This window comes from Pelophylax lessonae (assembly GCF_965119305.1).
Source record: "Pelophylax lessonae genome assembly, chromosome: 1".
Classification (NCBI taxonomy): Eukaryota; Metazoa; Chordata; class Amphibia; order Anura; family Ranidae; genus Pelophylax; species Pelophylax lessonae.
This window is the reverse complement of record NC_138768.1, coordinates 792,628,918-792,649,744: the sequence shown is the minus strand read 5'-3', so window position 1 is coordinate 792,649,744 and position 20,827 is coordinate 792,628,918. Positions and strand designations below refer to the sequence as shown.

Sequence of the window (20,827 nt, the reverse complement as noted above, 5' to 3'; positions counted from 1 at the left end):
AGTTTGTTCAGATAAGCAGGTAATGAGCAGGATGATGCTAGAGGCTTGTCCCAGAGCTTCCACTAAGCACAACCGACCATCTCAGCGGAAACCACGCCCCCCCCCCCGAGAAGGCCTCTAATTTTTTACAAGTAGGTAGGCAAAAGGAATTCCCGGATTAACAAAAAGACTATTGAATCTCCCTCTGTGTTGGCCTACCTTTATGCAGGCTTTCCCCCTACTATGAATGCAGCTGCCAGACCTATTCACCTTACCCATCATTTAGTGCCTGCTACCTCTGTCTGCCCTTCTTTCCACTGCCTTGTGCTTGCCTAAAAAATACATTTCAAAATGCTAACAACAACATGCAAAGCCATCCACCGCTCTTCTCTGAGCTATATTACCAACCTCATCCCAAAATATAACCCAAGCCACCCTGTTCTATATTCCCAAAACCTCCTGCTCTCTAGCTGTCTGGTCACCTCCTCCCATGCTCTCCTCCAGGACTTCTTCAGAACCTCTCCCTTCTCTCAAACTTCCTATCGTAAACTGTTGGCAGTGTGTAAATTCTGTATAATAATAAGGTGGGCTTGTGTACTATAGCAACATGTACTTAAGAAACTGAAACACTGAATGAGTAGGATGTGCAGTCTGTACTTTTCTTTTTCCTAAATTATACTTTCACTCTAACCTTATTTGTAGTTTGAGAGTTACACTTCTGCTTAAAAGAAAAATCAGTCCTTCACACAGACTTTTCTCCTAGCCATTATAGAATTGATTGCAGGATTATCTTACTATGGACAACAAAGGCTTTTTCTTTGGAAATGGTAGATGATTATTGGATTTTCAGAATTGAGAATGAAGGGTCGCAGACTTTTATTGATCCTCTGCATATGTATTATTAGAATTTAAGCAGGTTTAAAGACAAGTTAGTTCATTTCTATGACAAATCCTTCTTCAAAGAGCCCACAGTATACAAATCCTGGCTATGTCTGTGCACGTTCTTTAAAACAACCAATTGGATAGGAAATTATTATACTGATTTGGGGGATAAGACCTCTTTCCTTCAGATGAGGCAAACCTAAAATAGAACTATAGGCAAAACTTTTTTTTTTTTTCATTTTGGATAGAGCAAGGGAGGGTTATAACCTCTGTCAGATTTTATTTCACTATCTGTGTCCCATTGCAGAGATTTCCCTTCACTTCCTGTCACTTAGTCTATTAGGAAGTGAGAGGAAATCCTTGTGTAGCTGGTTTTCCATGCATTGGGCCTGAGGTGGGTCTGCCATTGTTACCGGTAACACTCCCATCACATTGTAGCTGTAACTCCAGGTGTGATAACTGAGACAATGACAATTCCGGCATCTTTGGTTTGTGTGTTTTATTATATTTTGGGGATAGGAAAAGGGAATGAGTGGGATACTCCTCTGACTCAACGAAGTACAATTTCGTGACTCTTCTAGCAAAAATGCTTGTTAGCGCTGTCTTGACGCCAGCAGGCGCTACCCAATGCTTCCTGACGCTTGGATATACTGTAACAATGAAAACTCTGCTGGAACCTCGACTTTAATTCAGAAGATCCAGGACTGTAGAATACTTGACTCCTGACACTGCTTTGCTCAAAAATCACTGAATAGCTCCCTCCAGCCTTGCGCTGGCTTGGGGTAGCTCTTTGTAAGTTCTTGTGCTGCTGCAACTCTCAACTGGCACACTCTACACTGTACACTGACTCTTCAGGGCCCAAACTGCAGGCGCCCCCTTTAACACTTTCAGGGTCCTCAACCTAGGTACCCGCTCTATCACTTCAGGGTCCTCTGACTAGGCACCCCCTCTACAGCTAGCTGTCTCTTGGATCCCAGAACCTTCTCCGGAGTGGTCCCCTCTGACACTAGGTAGACCCCCAGGGGCAATCCTCAGTATACTCACGAACTTTGTAGGCTTTCCTATGACTGGACCCCTCTCTCTCTCTCTCCGCTGGTTGTCGGCACACTGGATCCCCTTCAGCTCAACTCAGCACCCTCTGGATTCTCAGGCAGCACCCAGAGACATCCACTTCGTCTGACAGGAGGAGAGACAGCCGTACTCTCCCTCCTGGGACTCTGCTTCCCATCAAAGACGCCGAGCCATGCACACCCCTCAAACTTATACCCACTCCCAGAATCCTCTGCAGCGAAATCTGCCTTCTGGGGTAGATACAAGCCTGAATGTATCTCTGATTGGGTTTCCTCCACTGCCCAATGAAAAACCTTTCACAGGGCCAGTGGGGAGACTCCCCTCTCGGCAGACACAAGTGGGAACCATGACAACCTACCTGACCCAAAAGAAATCATGGCTCTGCTGTTAGACAAGCAAAGCACATTATATTTTACCTAGCACCTACCTGTAGGGTGCTACACTTGAAAGCGAAGGCAATTCCTTGGGGACCAGAACTAGTGTTCCATTGGAAGATTTCCCTTCTATTACTTTTCTGGGGACAATCCAAAATTTTGGAATTTTCTTTCACTTTCAATGATCATGCTAAACCGGACAAAAAGGTTGACTCCTAACTGGAGCACAGACCGTAATAAAAACTGACAGGTGTCCACTGTATCCAAAACTAAAAAAAATTTTTATCTTTAGTTATGCTTTAAAGCAGTTGTAACACAAAAAAAAAAAAAAAAAAAATGTAAGCATGATAAACAGCATAGTGCTTCTGCAGTGTCATTTTTCACATTCTATGCTGTAAAATACATAGTTGACCCTGCCTGTTCTTGTGTCCCTCTTGGTGTGCTGACTAAGGTAATCATGGCTGCTGATCCTTGATACCATGGTCAGTTTACGTGCCTCGTCATCCCGCTATGTGGTCAGTCTCTCCCCTCTTCTTCTGCCTGCTTACCAGCTCAATAGTTTGTGCTGTGAGAGCCGATCTCCTCCCCACCCCCTCCCCTCCTGACACTTTTCCATGTGGCTGTAAAGTCACTGAGCACAATTACTTGTATCCCCTCTGTTCTAGCAAGCTTTATTATACAGTATGTGTGTTTTTTTTTTTTTTTGTTTGTTTGGTTTTTTTTTTGGTTTTTTTTTTTTTATGAAACGAAATCCCTTATTTCACAGTGCTGCTGTGCGGTCACATGACCACCTGGCTGATTTCAGAGGGGAATCTCAGCCCCTCCCGCTGTAGACCTCAGATCAGGAAAGGAGAGCGACTGGAGGTCACACTGCCCCCCCCCCCCCCATCAGAACACAAAACTCAGCAGGGGAGATCACTGTACTAACATTGCTTGTGTTAGTACAGTTTTTTTTTTTTCGTTCAGCCCTCTGGATTGAACAAAGAAAAAAAAATCCTCCCTGTGTGTACTAGGCATTATTGTTTGTCACAATTTTTATAGTAGCTAAACTGCTAGTAGAGAAAAAAAAAATTGCACATCTTTCACGTCCTCTTTATAAGTCCATGTTAGCGCAAGCCAGTAAACCAGTTAATGTTACTGACTGATTAAATAAGAGGATAATTTGTGTCTCCCATTAAGAAAAACACGGCTGAACATGAAAATGGCAACACGTAACTAAAGGGCTATTAATAGGTATGGTGTGGGTGTTGTTTCTCTGGAGCTAGTAGAGCAGAATGTTTAATACTTGACTCATGGAACGTTCTCCTGCCAATACTGGCTATTCTATAACAGGCAGGACATTCTGAGACTAAGCTCAAACTATATTCTGCTATCTCCTACCCATTTACTGCATTTCAAGTGGAGCATTGTCTATGAGGTACCTGCCCACACCACCAGCCAAAACCTCTCAGTCCCTAAAGATCAAACTGATTATGGAACCTAGTGTGATTGCTTTTGCCTTCAATGAGATAAACAAGCACTGGAGATTTCTGCAGGTTTCCCTGCTACTCCATAGAGCTAAATATAGATGAGGACAGTCTCGGAGAACTCTTTAGTGTCTATGGGGACATTAAAATGTAACTATTGGCAAAACTTTTTTCTTTTTTTCCCTCTGTGTCCCATTGGGGATTATTTTATTTCACTTCCTGTCCCATAGTCAAAACAGGAAGCAAGAGAAAATCCCTCCAAAGTAAAGCAGGTCTTAGATTGGGTTACAGGAAAAATAATAGCTTGATTCCCCCTTCAATACAGTCAGGGTTGATGGGGAAATCCCTACCGTGGAGCTAATGTGCTCCCCTGGGGAAAAGGGGGGGGGGGGAACCATCCCTAATGGTAGAACACAGTGATTACTGATAGCGGCTCTAGCTGCTGGCAAAAATTGCATGCTAAAAACCTGACATGCTAGTAGTACCCAAGTTGATCGATGGACAACCAGCCTGCCTGTAGATGGATTGAAACTTGGCCAGTCCATGCTGACCCGGCTAAAATTTGATCCATCTATGGCCGGCTTAAGGGAATCCTGATATGTCAGCAGAACTAGCGGCCCCCATCAGAAGATATCCCCTCAATGTCAATCTAAAATTTGTGATTTTCTTTTACGTTCTAGTTACACTTTAAATCTACTTATGTCACTATTGCCTTTACTGAAAGCATGCCTATAAAAAAAGTTTTTAAATACTCCCCTTTCCTTCTGCTCACGTTATTGAATAGCACCGACATTGAGAAATGTTGTGCTGAAGTTGGTCCTTTAAATCTCCTGAGACCCCTGCTGCTTCCAGTGATTCCTCCTGCTGACCTCCACCCATCAAAGAATACAGTGACGTGAAGGTCAACCGGAGGAATCGGTGGGAGTTGCAGGGGACCCAGGAGATTGCCACTAGAGGAAGCAGCGTTTTCAGTGTGAATTTCAGCACAGATTTTGAAGGCAGCAGGAAAGGTAAGTATTTACATACTTCTTTTACAGGTATGCCTTGAAGTGTATGTAAACGCTCACCTTGTAAAACAACCCATTCTGTTTAAAATGGAAATGAAAGGCAAAACGTGTATAAAGCTATAAAAAACATTATTAATACCTTTTTTACTTTTTTTTTTTTCTTTATAATTGATCACATAGCTTCTGTTCTCATCAGCACAGAGAGGTGAGAGAGGTGGCTGTCCAGGAAGGGGGGGGGGGGGGGTGTGAGCATAAGTCTGATCATTGAAGGAGAGCAGGCTAGAGAATTGTTCTCCTGCTTAGTGTGGTCAGTTTTTAATAAAGCATTTAAAAGATTGGACACAAAGGAAGTGCTTTTTTTATACATGTACATGGTACAGCAGGCACATATACGGAATATGAAATGTTGGGTTTGCATATTATTTCATTTTAAATATTGAATAAAGCATCAGGGTGTCTTGTAAAGTATATTTTGACAATTTCACTGCTTCTACTGTGTAAAATTTGGGGATAGGTTGCTGCTGGGTGCCTGAAGATACAGAGGCCAGTGAGGACTTGATTCAAAGCTCATTTACTGCTTGTTGAGAATATGTAAATACTTAAATGTATATAGCATGGCCATATGTCCACTCTACCACCAATGGAAAAGTTTTTAAGAAGAATTTATTACACTGGCATGCTGCATTTTAATTTAGACTAAGGTTATTTCTGAACTTTTATTGACCGAAATGTGGTTCTGTCTATATTACTTTTCTGCAGGCAAATAGAAGGCAAAGTGGTTGAAATATCCCGACTTCAAGAAATATTCACAGAGAAGGTGCTGCATCAGGTAACCTAACCCATCTGATTATTTAAAATTATGAAGAATATTAGTGTTGCAAATTTAACTGGCATTTGTGCTCACCAGATAATTTTTGTTGAAGAATAGGGATGATCAAACTTTTGAAAAGTTTGGTTCGACCAGAACACCCAAACTTCCCGAAAGTTCAGGTCCGGATTCCAGAACCCCATTGAAATCAATGGGACCTGAACTTCGGTAATGAAATAACACCATTTTGAATCCCTAAAACCCAATAAATGCCCCTAAAAAGTGCCTAGGGTTCTGGGTCATGCCCCAGGGACTATTAATCACACAAAAAAAAGTTCTTAAAAATTGTCGTTTTTGATAGAGAGCCAATTATTGAAAAAAAAATGACATTTTTTTTTTTGGATTTAGTGTCTGGGGGGGTCTAAAAAGTGTACCTGTGAAGTTTCAGCTCTGTAGCATGTCCAGAACCAGAAAAAAGATTGTTTGTCTTAGAATTGCAGTAGAGCAGGGATGGGGCTCCGCTATTTTCACACCTGGCTGTTTTTGTTGCAGGCGTTTTTTTTGGACGTCTTTGGAGGCAGGCATGACCTCTGAACTTCTGTGTAAGGGTATATATACACACACACACACATATGTATATATGCACATACACACATATAGGTGTGAAAGTAGCGGAACCCTATGCCTGCGCTAATGAAATTATTTGCAGGCATAGGGCTCCGCTCCTATCACACCTATATGTGTGTATGTGTATATATACATATATGTGTGTGTGTATATATACCCCTATACAGAAGTTCAGATGTTATGCCTGCCTCCAAAGACGGCCAAAAAAACGCCTGCAACAACACACCTGGGCGTTTTTGTTGCAGGCGTTTTTTGGGCATTTTTTGGGCATCTTTGGAGGCAGGCATAACATCTGAACTTCTGTATAGGGGTATATATACACACACACACACACATATATGTATATATACACATACACACATATAGGTGTGAAAGTAGCGGAGCCCTATGCCTGCAAATAATTTCATTAGCACAGGCATAGGGTTCTGCTACTTTCACACCTATATGTGTGTATGTGTATATATACATATATGTATGTGTGTGTATATACCCCTATACAGAAGTTCAGATGTTATGCCTGCCTCCAAAGACGCCCAAAAAATGCCCAAAAAAACGCCTGCAACAAAAACGCCCACATGTTGTGGGAGAGAAGGTTAAAGATATTTCTCACTTTTCTTACCATGCTTCATGTGACACCCATAGTTGGGGTGTTACATAAAAGTTGGCCGCATTCCCCAACCTTCCACTGTCACACTGCCCCTCAACCTAATTGAATCACAAAATACTTTTCCCTGGAGCATTCTGTTGATTTTTGAGTTTAGTGTGGCTGTGCATGGCTTTGCCCACGTCATCTATTCACAAGAATCTGTGAATGAACATACCACAAGTCACATCTGTCAATGCAGCAGAGGGACTTTCAGATCTCAATAGACAACAGATGCGGTGATGTCACTGCACTTATAGTCCATTGATTACTTCCTTTAGACCCATAGCAGAAGATCTCTGCAACTTCGTACAGACCTAGGGCTAGAATTTAAACAATGCAGGAGCCTGTTCATTGCTCTCGCAATGGATTGCACTGATCTGTAGACTTCATTGCATAACTTGACCTCCGGAAGATTTATGACCAGGCCATTTTTTGTGAAAAAACAGCACTGCTTTACTTTAACTGACAACTGCGCGATCGTGCAACACTGTACCCAAATAACATTCCTTCTCTGCTCTAGGTAATCAGTTTTAATCTGTCCAGTCAGTAGGAGTAAGGACCTAGGCCCCCCGGCTGGGATCTCTGGTCTTGGCAATTTTTTCTCCTTCCTTACATCTTTTTTGATTTTTCTCTTGGGAGATCTACAATCAACTGCCGGGCTGGGTGACGGGCTGGATAATCTAGATTGAGTGGTCCCCCAGCCAGCGAGCGCATGCAGAACGCAGCTACGTGCTAGGTCTGCCGCGACATAACCTCACAGACAGCTGCTGGCCCGTGAGTTAAACTTCTCGCAGGGTCGCTTATGACCGGGATTGGGTCTGAGTTGCAGCGGTCCCTTGGCTGAAAGCTCCCCCACTTCTGTCTGGAGCATTACCTGCACCGTGGAAGGGTAAGTACAGTCCCCCCCTCTCCCTTTTTTGATGTTTTTTTTAGGATGGATGCGGGTAACCACCAGGATGGTCGGACCTGCCTGCAGGTTCCCTCCTCCCATCTTTAAATCCCTCAGTGAGCTAAGCTTCCCTCACTCCATTTCCCCCTCTGTCTGGACCTGGAGTCTGGTGGGGGTCCCAGGACAGAGAATGCAGCAGAGACCCCTGGGGCCTCCCCCGCTATCAGAACTCTGTAAGGGTCCTGGGATAGTGTATGTCCTGCCCTAATAGTCTGGAGGGGTCCCAGTGTAGAAGACCCCTAGGTGCATGCCCTACTGTTTGCGGTGTGGGTATACTGCAGGGGGGTCCCAGTGAAGAGTGCGCAACAGAGTCCCCCCAAACGTGTGCTAATGTGTGTCCTACCTTTGGGGGGAGGGGGTCCCTTGCAGAGGGTGCAGCATTGCAGAGGGCGTAGGGAAGATCTTGGCACCATGCTTCAGCGTTTGTTGCTGATGGTGGCAATTTTCTCCGCAGTCTGGCTAGTCTCCAGTTGGCAGCCTTGTTGTGCAGCCTGATGATGTCAGGGGGCCAATTTTTCCTTCATCTGGCTGGTCTCTGGTTGGCGGCCATGTTTGTGTAGCCCAATGATGTCACAGAGCCATTTTCCCTTAGTCCGGGAGATGCTGGAGATGACCGAAGCCTCATGGGTATGCCAAAGCTCCTCCTCTTCCTCCTCAGTTTCCTCTTCCTGTGCCTGAACAGGGATGGCGTCCATGATGATGCTGGGTTTTAATTCTCAGCACTCCTCCGGTCACTGTTATCTCTCTCTCTGCTGATAGGTACCCTGAGCCTTGAGGGGCTCCTTTAGTGGTGCTAAAGATAATTTTTGTACTACAAGGTCTTCTTTTCCTTTATGGAGCCTCAGAGTCTCATCTCCCCCACTGACCCCCTCATGGAGGTGGCAGGTCACTCGGAACCCCAGCCTCCCATGGTTGCACTGACGGGAGGCCTGCAGTCCTTAGTGTCCTGGCGTGTGGGTAAAAGCCCAGGAGGAAGCGTCCCCCGCCTTCCCCTGCTCAGTCTGTCTCCTCTGATTCTGAGCCTGATGCCACCGTGGACGCGGCCCCTTCCAGGGGGACTTAATATCACACCCCCTGATAGTGAGGATGATTCCTCCATAGTCGCAGAAGCAAATGAAAAAGTGCTGGTAGACACACTTATCACTGCAGTGCGTGAGACTTTAAAAATGGAGGATGTGGCTGATGTAGCCACGGAGGTGGCTGTGTCGTTTGGTATGCATAATTTTCCTCGTACTCCAAAGGTGTTTTCTTATATGCCTTATTTTGACTGGTTTTTCTGTAAGGAATGGGAACAAAAAAAAAAAAAAAAAACGTTTGTGGTTCACAAACGTTTTGCTGTATATTACCCTTTTGAGAAGTCACTTTTAAAAAAGTGGACTAGTTCGCCAATGGTGGACCCTCCTGTTTTCAGGTTAAATAAAGCAACCATGATCCTAGTAGAGGAATCCCCGTCCTTTAAGGACCCAGCTGACAGGAAAACAGGGGCTGTGGCACGAAGCATGTTTACTATGGCTGGTTTGGCATTGCGGCTAGTCTTTGACTCAGCCCTGGTGTCTCAGACCCTAACTGACCGGGGCAAGCTTTTGCAACAGGGCCTTGGGGGGTGAGCAGGTCCCCGCTGCTTATGTTGATTTAGCGGACCAGTTGGGCTTTGGCCTGCAGTTTATTTGTGATGCAGCTTTGGATAAAGCTCCTGTGCTGTCCAAACTTTCTGTTTCAGCGGTGGGGATTAGGTGGGTGCTGTGGCTTAAGCATTGGTCCACAGACCAAACTTTCAAGAAAGCTCTCATTGATCTGCCCTTTCAAGGTGATTGCCTGTTTGGGGCTACCCTGGATGACCTCATTAAGGGTATCATGGGGGGGGGGGGGAGGAGAGTACCAAGGCTAAACATAAGTGCCCTTAACCAGGACACAAGAGCCTTACCCGGTCACAGGAGCCAATGACACTAATACAGTGATCAGTGCTAAAAAAAAAAATGCACTGCTACTGTACTAATGGTACTGGCTGGGAAGGGGTTACATCAGGGGAGATCAAAGGGTTAACTGTGTGCCTAGCCTGTGCTTTCTCACTGTGTGGGAGGTGCATTGCCTAGGGGAAGGCGTTGATCCTGGCAGGAACACAGGATCAATACCTTCCCTTCTGACATAATGTTTACATAAGCAGTCTGCCGTTCTCCTTATGTGCTATCTAATCCGTGGGTCCCGACAGACACCCGCAGTCTGCAGTACCCGCCGCTGGGGGGGCTCCTGCTGTGTGTGATCACAGCGGGAGCAGGTCGCCGCCGGCGCACGCCCCAGATCTGAAAGTGTCAGATCACGTACTCGGTACGTGAACTGGCACAGAGCGACCATGCTTCCGCAGTATATGTACAGTGGGTGGTCTGCAAGTGGTTAATAAGTCCACATCTTATTTTGTTAATGTTGGGGTATTTCTTATATTTTTGCAAAAGGTTGACTATTCCTTTAAGTAAAGACTATTTACAGCACCTCCTGTAAAGCAGACCTGTAACACTGCCCAGTGGATCACTTTAATGTTTAGCAGTGATTTGGATTGCATAGAAAAAACAACAAACACACACATTCAGCCACTAAAAGCAAATACTCTTAAATTTAGATAACAGTTTTAATTGGATCTGGGAAAAAACAGCACATAATTTATGCTGTTCTGGCCCCTGTAGAAGAAAAACACTGATGGTCTCAGCTGGAAGCCTATGAAGCACAACTGCCAACATTTTAAAATGATTTCAAGGGACACTTTGATTCAGTGCTAATGTGCCTCAGCCTATATTATGCATATATCGTGCGCAATGTTTCTCAGTGCGGCAAAAACCATTCTCCTTATGTCACCTGAATTGCTAAAATATTTTGCATTGAAAACATTGGCCTTCAATATAAATTAACTAAACATCCATACAGAATAAAAGAATTATAACTAGAACATATAGAAAAGCGAGTTGCTGGGTAGATTTGAAAAGCAAGAGAATTTCCAGGGACGAAACTGACCAGGAAGCAGTAATAAAAACCTGAGTTACCCCTGTTATTCAGAACAGTACAAAAATTCCCTGAAACACTCTCCAGCTAGTCAGCACAAAAAAAATAAATTAAACATTAGGTTAAAACTAATTTCTGTTCCATATACACTGCTCAAATAAATGAAGGGACACTTTGAAAACACATCAGATCTCAATGGGGAAAAATATGCTGGATGTTCATACTGATATGGACTGGGTAATGTGTTAGCAATGAAAGGATGCCACACCGTTTGATGGAAATTAAAATAATCAACCTACAGAGGGCTGAATTCAAATACACCCCAAAAATCAAAGTGAAAAAATGATGCAGCAGGCTAGTTCATTTTGCAGAAATTTCATTGCAGCAACTCAAAATGGTACTCAGTAGTTTGTATGGTCCCCACGTGTTTGTATGCATGCCTAACAATGTTGGGGCAGGCTCCTAATTAGACGATGGATGGTGTCCTGGGGTATTTCCTCCCAGATCTGGACCAGAGCATCACTGAGCTCCTGAACAGACTGAGGTGCAACCTGGTGGCGTTGGATGGACCGAAACATAATGTCCCAGAGGTGTTTGTGGGCCATACAATGGTATCAATTCCTTCATCCTTCAGTAACTGGCTGCATACTCTCGCCACATGAGGCCGGGCATTGTCGTGCACCAGGAGTAACCCAGGACCCACTGCACCAGCGTAGGGTCTGACAATGGGTCCAAGGATTTCATCCCGATACCTAACGAATGTCAAGGTGCCATTGTCTAGCATGTAGAGGTCTGTGCATCCCTCCATGAATATGCCTCCCCAGACCATCACTGACCCACCACCAAACGGCTCATGCTGAACTATTTTCCAGGTAGCATAACCTTCTCCACGACTTCTCCAGACCCTTTCATGTCCGTCACATGTGCTCAGGGTGAATCTGCTCTCATCTGTGCAAAGCACAGGGCGCCAGTGGCGGACCTACCAATTCTGGTATTCAATGGTAAATGCCAATAAAGCTCCACGGTGCCGGGGTGTGAGCAAAGGACACACTAGAGGATGTCGGGCCCTCAGGCCACGGTCATGAAGTATGTTTTTGATTGTTTTGTCAGAGACATTCACACCAGTGGCCTGCTAGAGGTCATTTTGTAGGGCTCTGGCAGTGCTCATCCTATTTCCCCTTGCAGAAAGGACCAGATACCGGTTTTGCTGATGGATTAGGGCAGGGTTCGACAATCCCTGGGCGCCAGGTCGCATTTGCGACTAGAATTAGCGACCTGGCGCCTGGGGTGCACTGCAGGAGATGTCCTGTCGCTTTGCGCCCCCCCCGAGCGCTCGAACTACAGCATCATCCAAAAATTGAGGCCCCGGCTTTTGGGCCTTCTTCACTGAGATGCTGCCAATGGGAAACTGGCAGCCTCTTGTGGTGGCTGGGAGTATTACAACAAGCAGTAATTAGGAATGCAATGAATTTCCACTGCTTGTTTTCTATGCCCGTCCTCCTTCCCAAGAGATGGAGAGACAGAAGTTTTTGCAGTCTTCATCTGTAGAACACATTATCCTTGAACTTCCAGTAGAGAGAGCAGTGTAAAATGGGATTTAAAAATAAAAATAAAATCAAATAATACCCACACTCCCTGCATACTTACCTTTAAGCAAAGGTCACTTGATCTCCTATCGCCCCAACCTTGCTGCACTGTTTAAATTTAAGATCGGTTATTTTCGTCATTGAAAATAAAGCTTTGTTGTTAAAAAAAAAAAAAAAAAACTGGCTCCTAACTTTTTTAGCTGGCTCCTAGATCCCAAACAAATTTGTCAAGCCCTGGATTAGGGACCTTCTTTGACCCTGTCTGGCTCTCCTAGAGTAACTGTCTGTCTCCTCAAATCTCCTCTATGCTCTTGAGACTGTGCTGGGAGACACGGCAAACCTGACAATGACGCGTATTGATGTGCCATCCTGGAGGAGTTGGACTGCCTGTGCAACCTCTACAGGGTCTAGATATCACCTCATGCTACCAGTAGTGACAGTGACCCTAGCCAAATGCAAAACTAGTATAAAAACAGTCCGAAAAGGTGAGTAGGGAAAAAAATGTCAGTGGCCTCCACGTGTAAAACCATTCCTGTTTTGGAGGTCATCTTGTTACCCATCTAGTGCACCTGTTGTTAACCACTTAAGCCCCGGAGGATTTGGCTGCTCAAAGACCAGGCCCTATTTTGCGATTCGGCACTGCGTGAATTTAATGGACAATTGCACGGTCGTGCGACGCTGTACCCAAATGAAATTGATGTCCTTTTTTTTCCCACAAATAGAGATTTCTTTTGGTGGTATTTGATCACCTGTGCCATTTTTATTTTTTGCGCTATAAACAAAAAAGGAGCGACAATTTTGAAAAAAATAATATTTTTCACATTTTTTTATATGAAATTCTCAACAAAAAAAAAGTAAAAATCAACATTTTTTAACATTTTAGGCCAATTAGTTTTTTGCTACATATTTTTGGTAAAAAAATCGCAATAAGCGTTTTTGAATTGGTTTGCGCAAAAGTTATTGCGTTTACTAACTACGGGAAAGATTTGTCATTTTTATGGGTTTTTTTTTAGGTAATGGCGACGATCTGCTATTTTTTTTTTTGCGGGACTGCGACGTTACGGCAGACAGATCGGACCCCTGAATTACATTTTTGACACTTTTGGGAGTACCAGTGATATTACTACAGTAATCAGTGCTAAAAATATGCACTGTTACTGTAAAAATGACACTGGCAGGAAAGGGGTTAACTTTATTGGTGATCAGTGGGTTAAATGTATCCCTAGGGGCGTGATTCTAACTGTGGGGGGGCGTGGCTTGTGATGTAACCACAGAGACATACGATCCTACATAGCAGGATCGTATAGTCTATGTACTTACATCAGGGAGAATGACAGATGGCTGTGTTTACATCAGCCGTCTGCCTTTCTCCCTCTCCTGCGGGAGATCGCGACTGGCCGGCGGACATGGGAGCCACCGGTCATCGCGCAGGGATCTGAGTGAACGAGCGGGGGCGGAAGCACGTCACCGGCAGCGCGCGCTCGTCCCCTACAGGCTCCTGGGCGAACGACATAGCCCTACGTCGGTTTGCCCAGGAGCGGGTGACCGCCGCAGTAAATAGTCCTGCTGCGGTCAGCAAGTGGTTAATTTCATTACCATCAAAGCAGCCTAAACTGATTAACAACCCCCTCTGATACTAAACTGACCAGATCAATACCCCAGGAGTTTAATTGACTTGATGCTATACTCTGAATAAAAAGTAAACTAAGATAAAAAATATTTTTTTTAGTAGTATAGTTGCAAAAACATCATTAGGGCATCTCTACAAAATGTCTCGAGCACTAAAATATCTGAGCTCCGAACCTGAGCCACATACTGTATAGCAATAAAGAAATTGAGAACAGACATGGCCTAGAGGTAACCGTGGGTTGAAGTAAAAAAAAAAAAAAATGGCACAGTCAGTGTTGATTGAGGAATCCCTCCCACAAGACTAATGTGTGCTGCCTGCGGGGAGCCTTCACCATCGGCAAAGTACAATGATCACTGTTGGCAGCTATAGCTGCCGGTAATGATTGGGTGGAAAAAATACGACAGGCTGGTTGTACTGATGTCAATCGATCGATCGATTTTAGTACAACCAGCCTGCCCATAGATGGATTGAAATTCATCCGGTTTCTGCTGAATTGTCCGTATTTTGATTCATTACTGGCTGGCTTAACACTAACTAGTTTTAAAAAGGTTCCTTCCCCCTCCTGCTACCTATACTGCTTACCCTGTGTAAAAAAAAAAAAAAAAAAAAAGAAAGAGATCTGCATATTTACCTATTTGTATTTTGCCTTGGTCCAGTCATGCGATTCCCTTGGTTACTGAGAGGCGGCAGCAGTGGAGAGGGCTCAACAGCGGTGGGTAATTCTGGGAGCCCTAATTTCACTCATAGGCTCCCATGTCCCAGTCGCTGTTTGTGCTCCCTCCTCTCCCCTGCAGCTGCTCACTGACACAGGGGAGCCGAAACTGCAGATCATGTGACCGGGGCCGATTAAAAATAAAGTAAGTATACACCTAGCAAATTTGATTGCTTGAAGAGTCTGTTCCCCAGCACAGCCCCCTGCCTCTTTGCACATCATCGCCCTCTTCTGGAAATATCAAATTACTGTCTGTTCTGGCCCAGATCCTCAGACCCTTCCCTGACCTCCCTATATAACCTTTTATGTAGCTTCACGGAAAAGAAGCAAAGGGGAATACTACGTGTGACTGCTCTGGGTCTGCGGAGCTGCTGTCATTACGCCAAAGCAGCAGTCTAAGGGCTTTTAGATGTGTAATGGATGCTTTTACAGGTATATAACATACGTAAAATGCTGTACGTTAATTGCACATACAGCATGTACAATTAGTACTAAACACGTCATCGGTTTCCTTTGTAAATATATTTTTAAAGGTGCTATTAAAACATTAAATTTTCACCACATGTCAGTAACAACCCATGCAATCCATATCTACAAAGACAACTAAGCAAAGAAGTTCAGAAATGTAATTATGTGTAATAAAATTGAATGACACCGGTAAAAGTATTTAACACATGAAGAAAGGGAGGTGCAAAAAGGCATGAAAAGCTGAGACACCAGCTGAAATCCATCAGTAATTAGAAAGCAATTCTGCCCCTTGTCAGTTCAAATTATTATCAGCTGGTTCAGTTTTAACTGATGGCCTATAAAAAGGTGTCCTATTACCAAGGTGTCACACAAAAAACGTCTCATAATGGGTAAAAGCAAAGAGCTCTCTCAAGACCTTCACAACCTTATTGTTGCAAAACATATTGATGGCATTGGTTACAGAAGGATTTCTAAACTTCTGAATGTTCCAGTGAGCACTGTTGTTCCTGAAATTACCTGAAATTAGCAGGTACAATTGTTTTAAAGAAAACAATAAGTAATGCACTCAACCACCATGACCTGTATGCACACTCGCCATGTAAGGGTCCTTTCATTTTTGATCTGCTTCGGCGCTTTTTTTTTTTTTTTTTTTTACGGACACGGATGACATTTGTGTCATCCGGTCCGTATGTCTGTTTATCATCCCATCCGTTTGCGGATGATAAACAGAAATAATGTATGTCAAAACGCAATGTGTCCATTACGTTTTTTTAAATGGAAGAAAAATGGGGTTCGCTTCCGTTACAAAAAACTGAACTGATAGGAAAGGACGCAAATCGGATGTCAGCGGATGGTCATCCGCTGACATCCGCAATCCCATTGACATGCATTATGTCCGTTTTTCATCAGCAAAAAAATGGGATGAAAAACGGACATACAGACCGCCCGTGTGAAAGGACCCAAAGACTCCATTGCTGAAGAAAGAGCATGTTGACCCTCCAAGTTTGCTACACAACATTTGGACAAGCCTGTGAAATACTGGGAGAATATAGTCTGGTCAGATGAGACCAAAATTTAACTCTTTGGTAGCCATAATACACACCATGTTTGGAGGTCAAATGGCACTGCACATCACAACAAATACACCACCATACCAACAGTGAAGTTTGGAGGTGGGAACATTATGGTGCGGGGCTGTTTTTCAGCATACGGTACTGGTAAACTTAATATTGAATGACGGAAGAATGAATAGAAAATGTAGTAAGGCATTCTTGTTAAAAATCTGCCACCATCTACCAGGATGATGAAGATGAAACGAGGATGGACATTTCAGCAAGACAATGATACCAAACACAAAGCCAAGGAAACTCTCAATTGGATTCAAAGAAAGAAAAAAACCATTTACCTGACTTGAATCCTAAAGAATATCTATGGAAAGAACTAAAGAGAGTTCATAGAAAAGGCCCACAGGACCTTCAAGTTTTGAAGACTGTGTGGAAGAATGGGCCAAAATCGCACCTGAGCAATGCCTGCGACTAGATTCTCCATACAGGAGGTGTCTTGAAGCTGTCATTACCAACAAAGAATTTTGTACGAAGTATTACATTTAATTTAGCGTGTTCTATACCTTTTTCTCTGTGATTCCATTTTATTACACATAAATTAATTTCCGAAATTATTCATTTTGGTTTCTTTGCATGTATGGGTTGTTACCGACATGTGATGAATATTTCATGTCAATAGCACCTTTAGAAATATATTTACCTAGAAAAATGGGGAGTGCTCAACACCTATTTTATCCGCTGTATAATCTTATGGGAAGATTGTTGCTGAAATTAATGGTCTGGTAAGAGGGTCTCTTTAACATGCCAAAAGCCCAAATTTAGGCAGCCCATACATTGATCTTCTTTTTTTTTTTTTTTTCATTCAAATCAAATCCTATTCTGTTATCCCAAATTTCCGTTGCTGGAGATAATCATGTATGGGGAAACTAACATCAGAAGTGTTACAGGGGTATTTTGTATTCTAGTAGGCTTCATAATGAGCTGGGCTCTGATGCTTACCTGGGTGTAACAGCCCCAACTGGAGTAGAGAATGAAATCTGAAGAAATGGACTCCCTTCACCATACACATTATCCTGACATGGCTCAGAGCCACTCAAAGGAGTATTAGCATTTATTGAGCCTTTAGATTTTGGATGTGCACAGCTGGCCATACACTAGTAGTTTTTCAAAATGATCATTCTCACGAAAATCCTCATCAGTACATTCAATGTCATGAGAAATATCATTTGAAAGTTAGTTTTAACATTTGATAATGGAGTGAATGGTCTTTCCGCAAACAACCACATTCATTGTAAAGAATTTGTTCTTTCAAGAAAGATTTTCCATCCTGCTCCTTCAAATTTTCTCACCATTGCCATTGAAAACCAATGTCGAATTGACCCCACTAATAATTAGAAAATCAAACGAACATTCTTAAAACCAAAATTTTCTAATAAAATAATACTAGTGTATGGCCTGAACAAGTATCATTCCTGATTCTGAGTACAGACAGGTAGCTGAAGAGTTACCCTGCCTGAAGTTTTAGATTTGGACATCTGGTATGTAATTGCTTTGCTAATTACTGCATCACACCATTTCTTCTCTCTGCTGGAGGTATCTTGTTATGTGCTTTTCAAAGGTAAAAGTCTTTTCTATGTGTAGCTCTATTAGATGAAGCCCTTATTGGTAGTAAGCATTCTATACACTGGTTTTGCATGTCGAACATTGTTCAGAACTGTGAGTAAGGATGCTTCGGCATTAATATAGGACAGGCTGGCTCCTTTGTTACCTGTCCTGTCCCTTATCTTCCTGCAATAACAGAATAATGAGCTCACCTATCCCTGGAAAAACAGTCTTTTGTACTACCACTGAACAGGCTGCTTAGAGGAAGAGCTGAATTGTGCACAGAATAAGCTGCAGATAACTTCCAAACATCCTTTTCTCTATTCAGCATGTTTAATTATTAATGAGACACTATTTTCAAGTTGTGTAATGTTTAATATATAAACCGCAAAAGGGATTTATTAAAGAAAATGCACAGATAAAGATCTGTAGATAGCAGCCTGTTCAGCTTACAGATCTAATCATGTGATAATTTGGGGTTACGCCTGACACTTGTTATCGCTCTTATATTCCCTGGAGGATCATGTAGATTTAGAGCTGCTCTAAGGGCCAATTTATACAAGTGCGTTTTTAGCGCAGCTGTAAAACGCAGATCAACGGAAGGACATCTGAAAAACAATTTCCATTGTGTCCTATTCACACCATAACATTGTGTTGCGCTAAAATTCAAAATGGATGTCAACAGACATCAGTGCACGTTGAAACGCGACTAAAATGGATGGAAATGTACGTAAAACATAAGATCACTTTACATAACATAACATGATATTCTAATAATAATACAGTGTATGTATGTTTGAGTGAGTGTGTGTATGTATGTGTGTGTGTGTGTATATATATATATATATATATATATATATATATATATATATATATATATATATATATATATATATATATATATATAAATATACACACTCACCGGCCACTTTATTAGGTACACCTGTTCAAGTGCTTGCTAACACAAATAGCTAAGCAGCCAATCACTTGGCAGCAGCTCAATGCATTTAGGCATCTAGACATGGTGAAGACGACTTGCCGAATTTCAAAACCGAGCAGAAAAGGGATTTAAGTGACTTTGAATGTGGCATAGTTCTGGTCTGGGTATTTAAAAAAAACTGCTGATCTTCTGGGGTTTTCACACAGAACCATCTCTTGGGTTTACAAAAAAATGGTCCAAAAAAGACAAAATATCCAGTAGGCGGGAAAAATGTCTTGCTGATGTTTCAGGAGAATGGGCAGACTGGTATGAGATGATAGGCAACAGTAACTCATATAAGCTCTTGTTACAACCAAGGTATGCAAAATACCATCTCTGAACACACAACGCAGCCGAACACACCAAATGCCACTTCTGTCAGCTAAGAACAGAAAACTAAGGCTACAATTTGCACAGGCTCACCAAAATTGGACAATAGAAGATTAGAAAATGTTGCCTGGTCTGATGAGTCTTGATTTCAGCTGCAGCATTCAAATGGTAGGATCACAATTTGGAATAAACATGAAAGCATGGATCCATCCTGACTTGTATCACCGGTTCAGGCTGGTGCTGGTGGGGTAATGGTGTGGGGGATATTTTCTTGGCACACTTTGGGCCCCTCCGTAACAATTGAGCATTGTTTAAATGCCATGACCTACCTGAGTATCGTTGCTGACCATGTCCATCTTTTTTATGACTACAGTGTCATTGTTCGTAGATTGGGAATCTATCCATATATCCCAAAAAATGTTAACGTTTTTTAGCACAGCCACAAGTTAAAAAGATTGCTTTTTACAATAATGAGGCTGAATTCACCAGGCGCTTCCAAAAATTCAGTGAGGGGGCTGAGGAGGATTTCCATTCAAGTACAATTGCTTCACGTGTATCAGAGAACATTAGGTACTGTCCGTGATACTTTTTTTATTTGCACTGACATACCATTTTTTAGGACAAGCTTTCGGGGTATGTCCCCTTCATCATTGTTCCAAGCAGTACTGATTCACAAAAGTTTTAGCAGAATGGTAAAAAAAACACAATCTGTAAGCCAAAGGAAAAAAAAGAGAAAATCAAACAAACATAAACAAATTTAACTGGCAATGGTAATAAAACTAACATAGTGTGATAAGACAGAGGGAGAGCTATGCAGAAGGGCTTTTCTGACGTACCAGCGAATGATTAAGAAACCACCTCATTCACATACTGTATGTTAAAAGGGAAACAATCCGGAAACAAAAGCAGTTGGTGTTTGAATTCTTAACATCATTGGACTCTACAAGCTTCAACCAAATTAAGAATGAAATGGAAACCTTAAAAAGACAACTGCAAAAGCTTGCCATGAACAGGAAGCAAAAACAACTCCAGAAGCTACACCAAGAGCAGGTCTTGTGGATACAACATAAACACGACATCCATAACTCCTGCTATTAGCAACTTGGAATCTGATACAGAATCCCAAGGTATCCCTTGTGTAAGTGCTGACCTGACTGAAAATGCGGATATAACAAAGGAACATGGAATCATCAATTTGCCAGATCCTAAACTTTCCGGACCAGAAATAACAGTCCTCTCCAAAGGCCTCACATTCTGCCCAACCATCAAATTGGATAAAGGTACACGTATTGTCCGATATGGCGGAATTCTTCAGGAGACTAAAGTGGGGTAAACACTAGTAGAAAATCTGCCGAAAATTCCCATCCGAGGTAAAATCGTAGGATTTTCGGCTAGTGTGTACACTTGTACACATTTTCAACTAAATAAAATGGATGGACAAACGCCAAAATTTTTATCGTCCGTCCCCAGACAACCAATTTTCATTTAATGTGTACGCAGTACGTCCGTGAAAAATCGGATAAGAAAGACCGCGCATGATCTGAAGTTGCGGACAACCTGGAAGTCTGGGAACAAATGTCCCAAAAAAAAAAAAAAATCGGTAATGAACGCTGAGCAAGAGAGAGAAAAATCTGAGGATATTTCGTCCGATTTCCG

The 20,827-nt window shown here is 42.8% G+C and overlaps 1 protein-coding gene across 1 annotated transcript in view; it reads left to right on the top strand.

The window, feature by feature from the left end:
• Positions 1-20,827, top strand: part of STX18 (syntaxin 18) — a 310,842-nt gene that overhangs the window by 273,190 nt on the left and 16,825 nt on the right. The window contains exon 9 of the mRNA XM_082243526.1: positions 5,539-5,608. Coding sequence (XP_082099652.1) covers positions 5,539-5,608 — 70 coding nt within the window. The remainder of the gene's footprint in view (positions 1-5,538; positions 5,609-20,827) is intronic.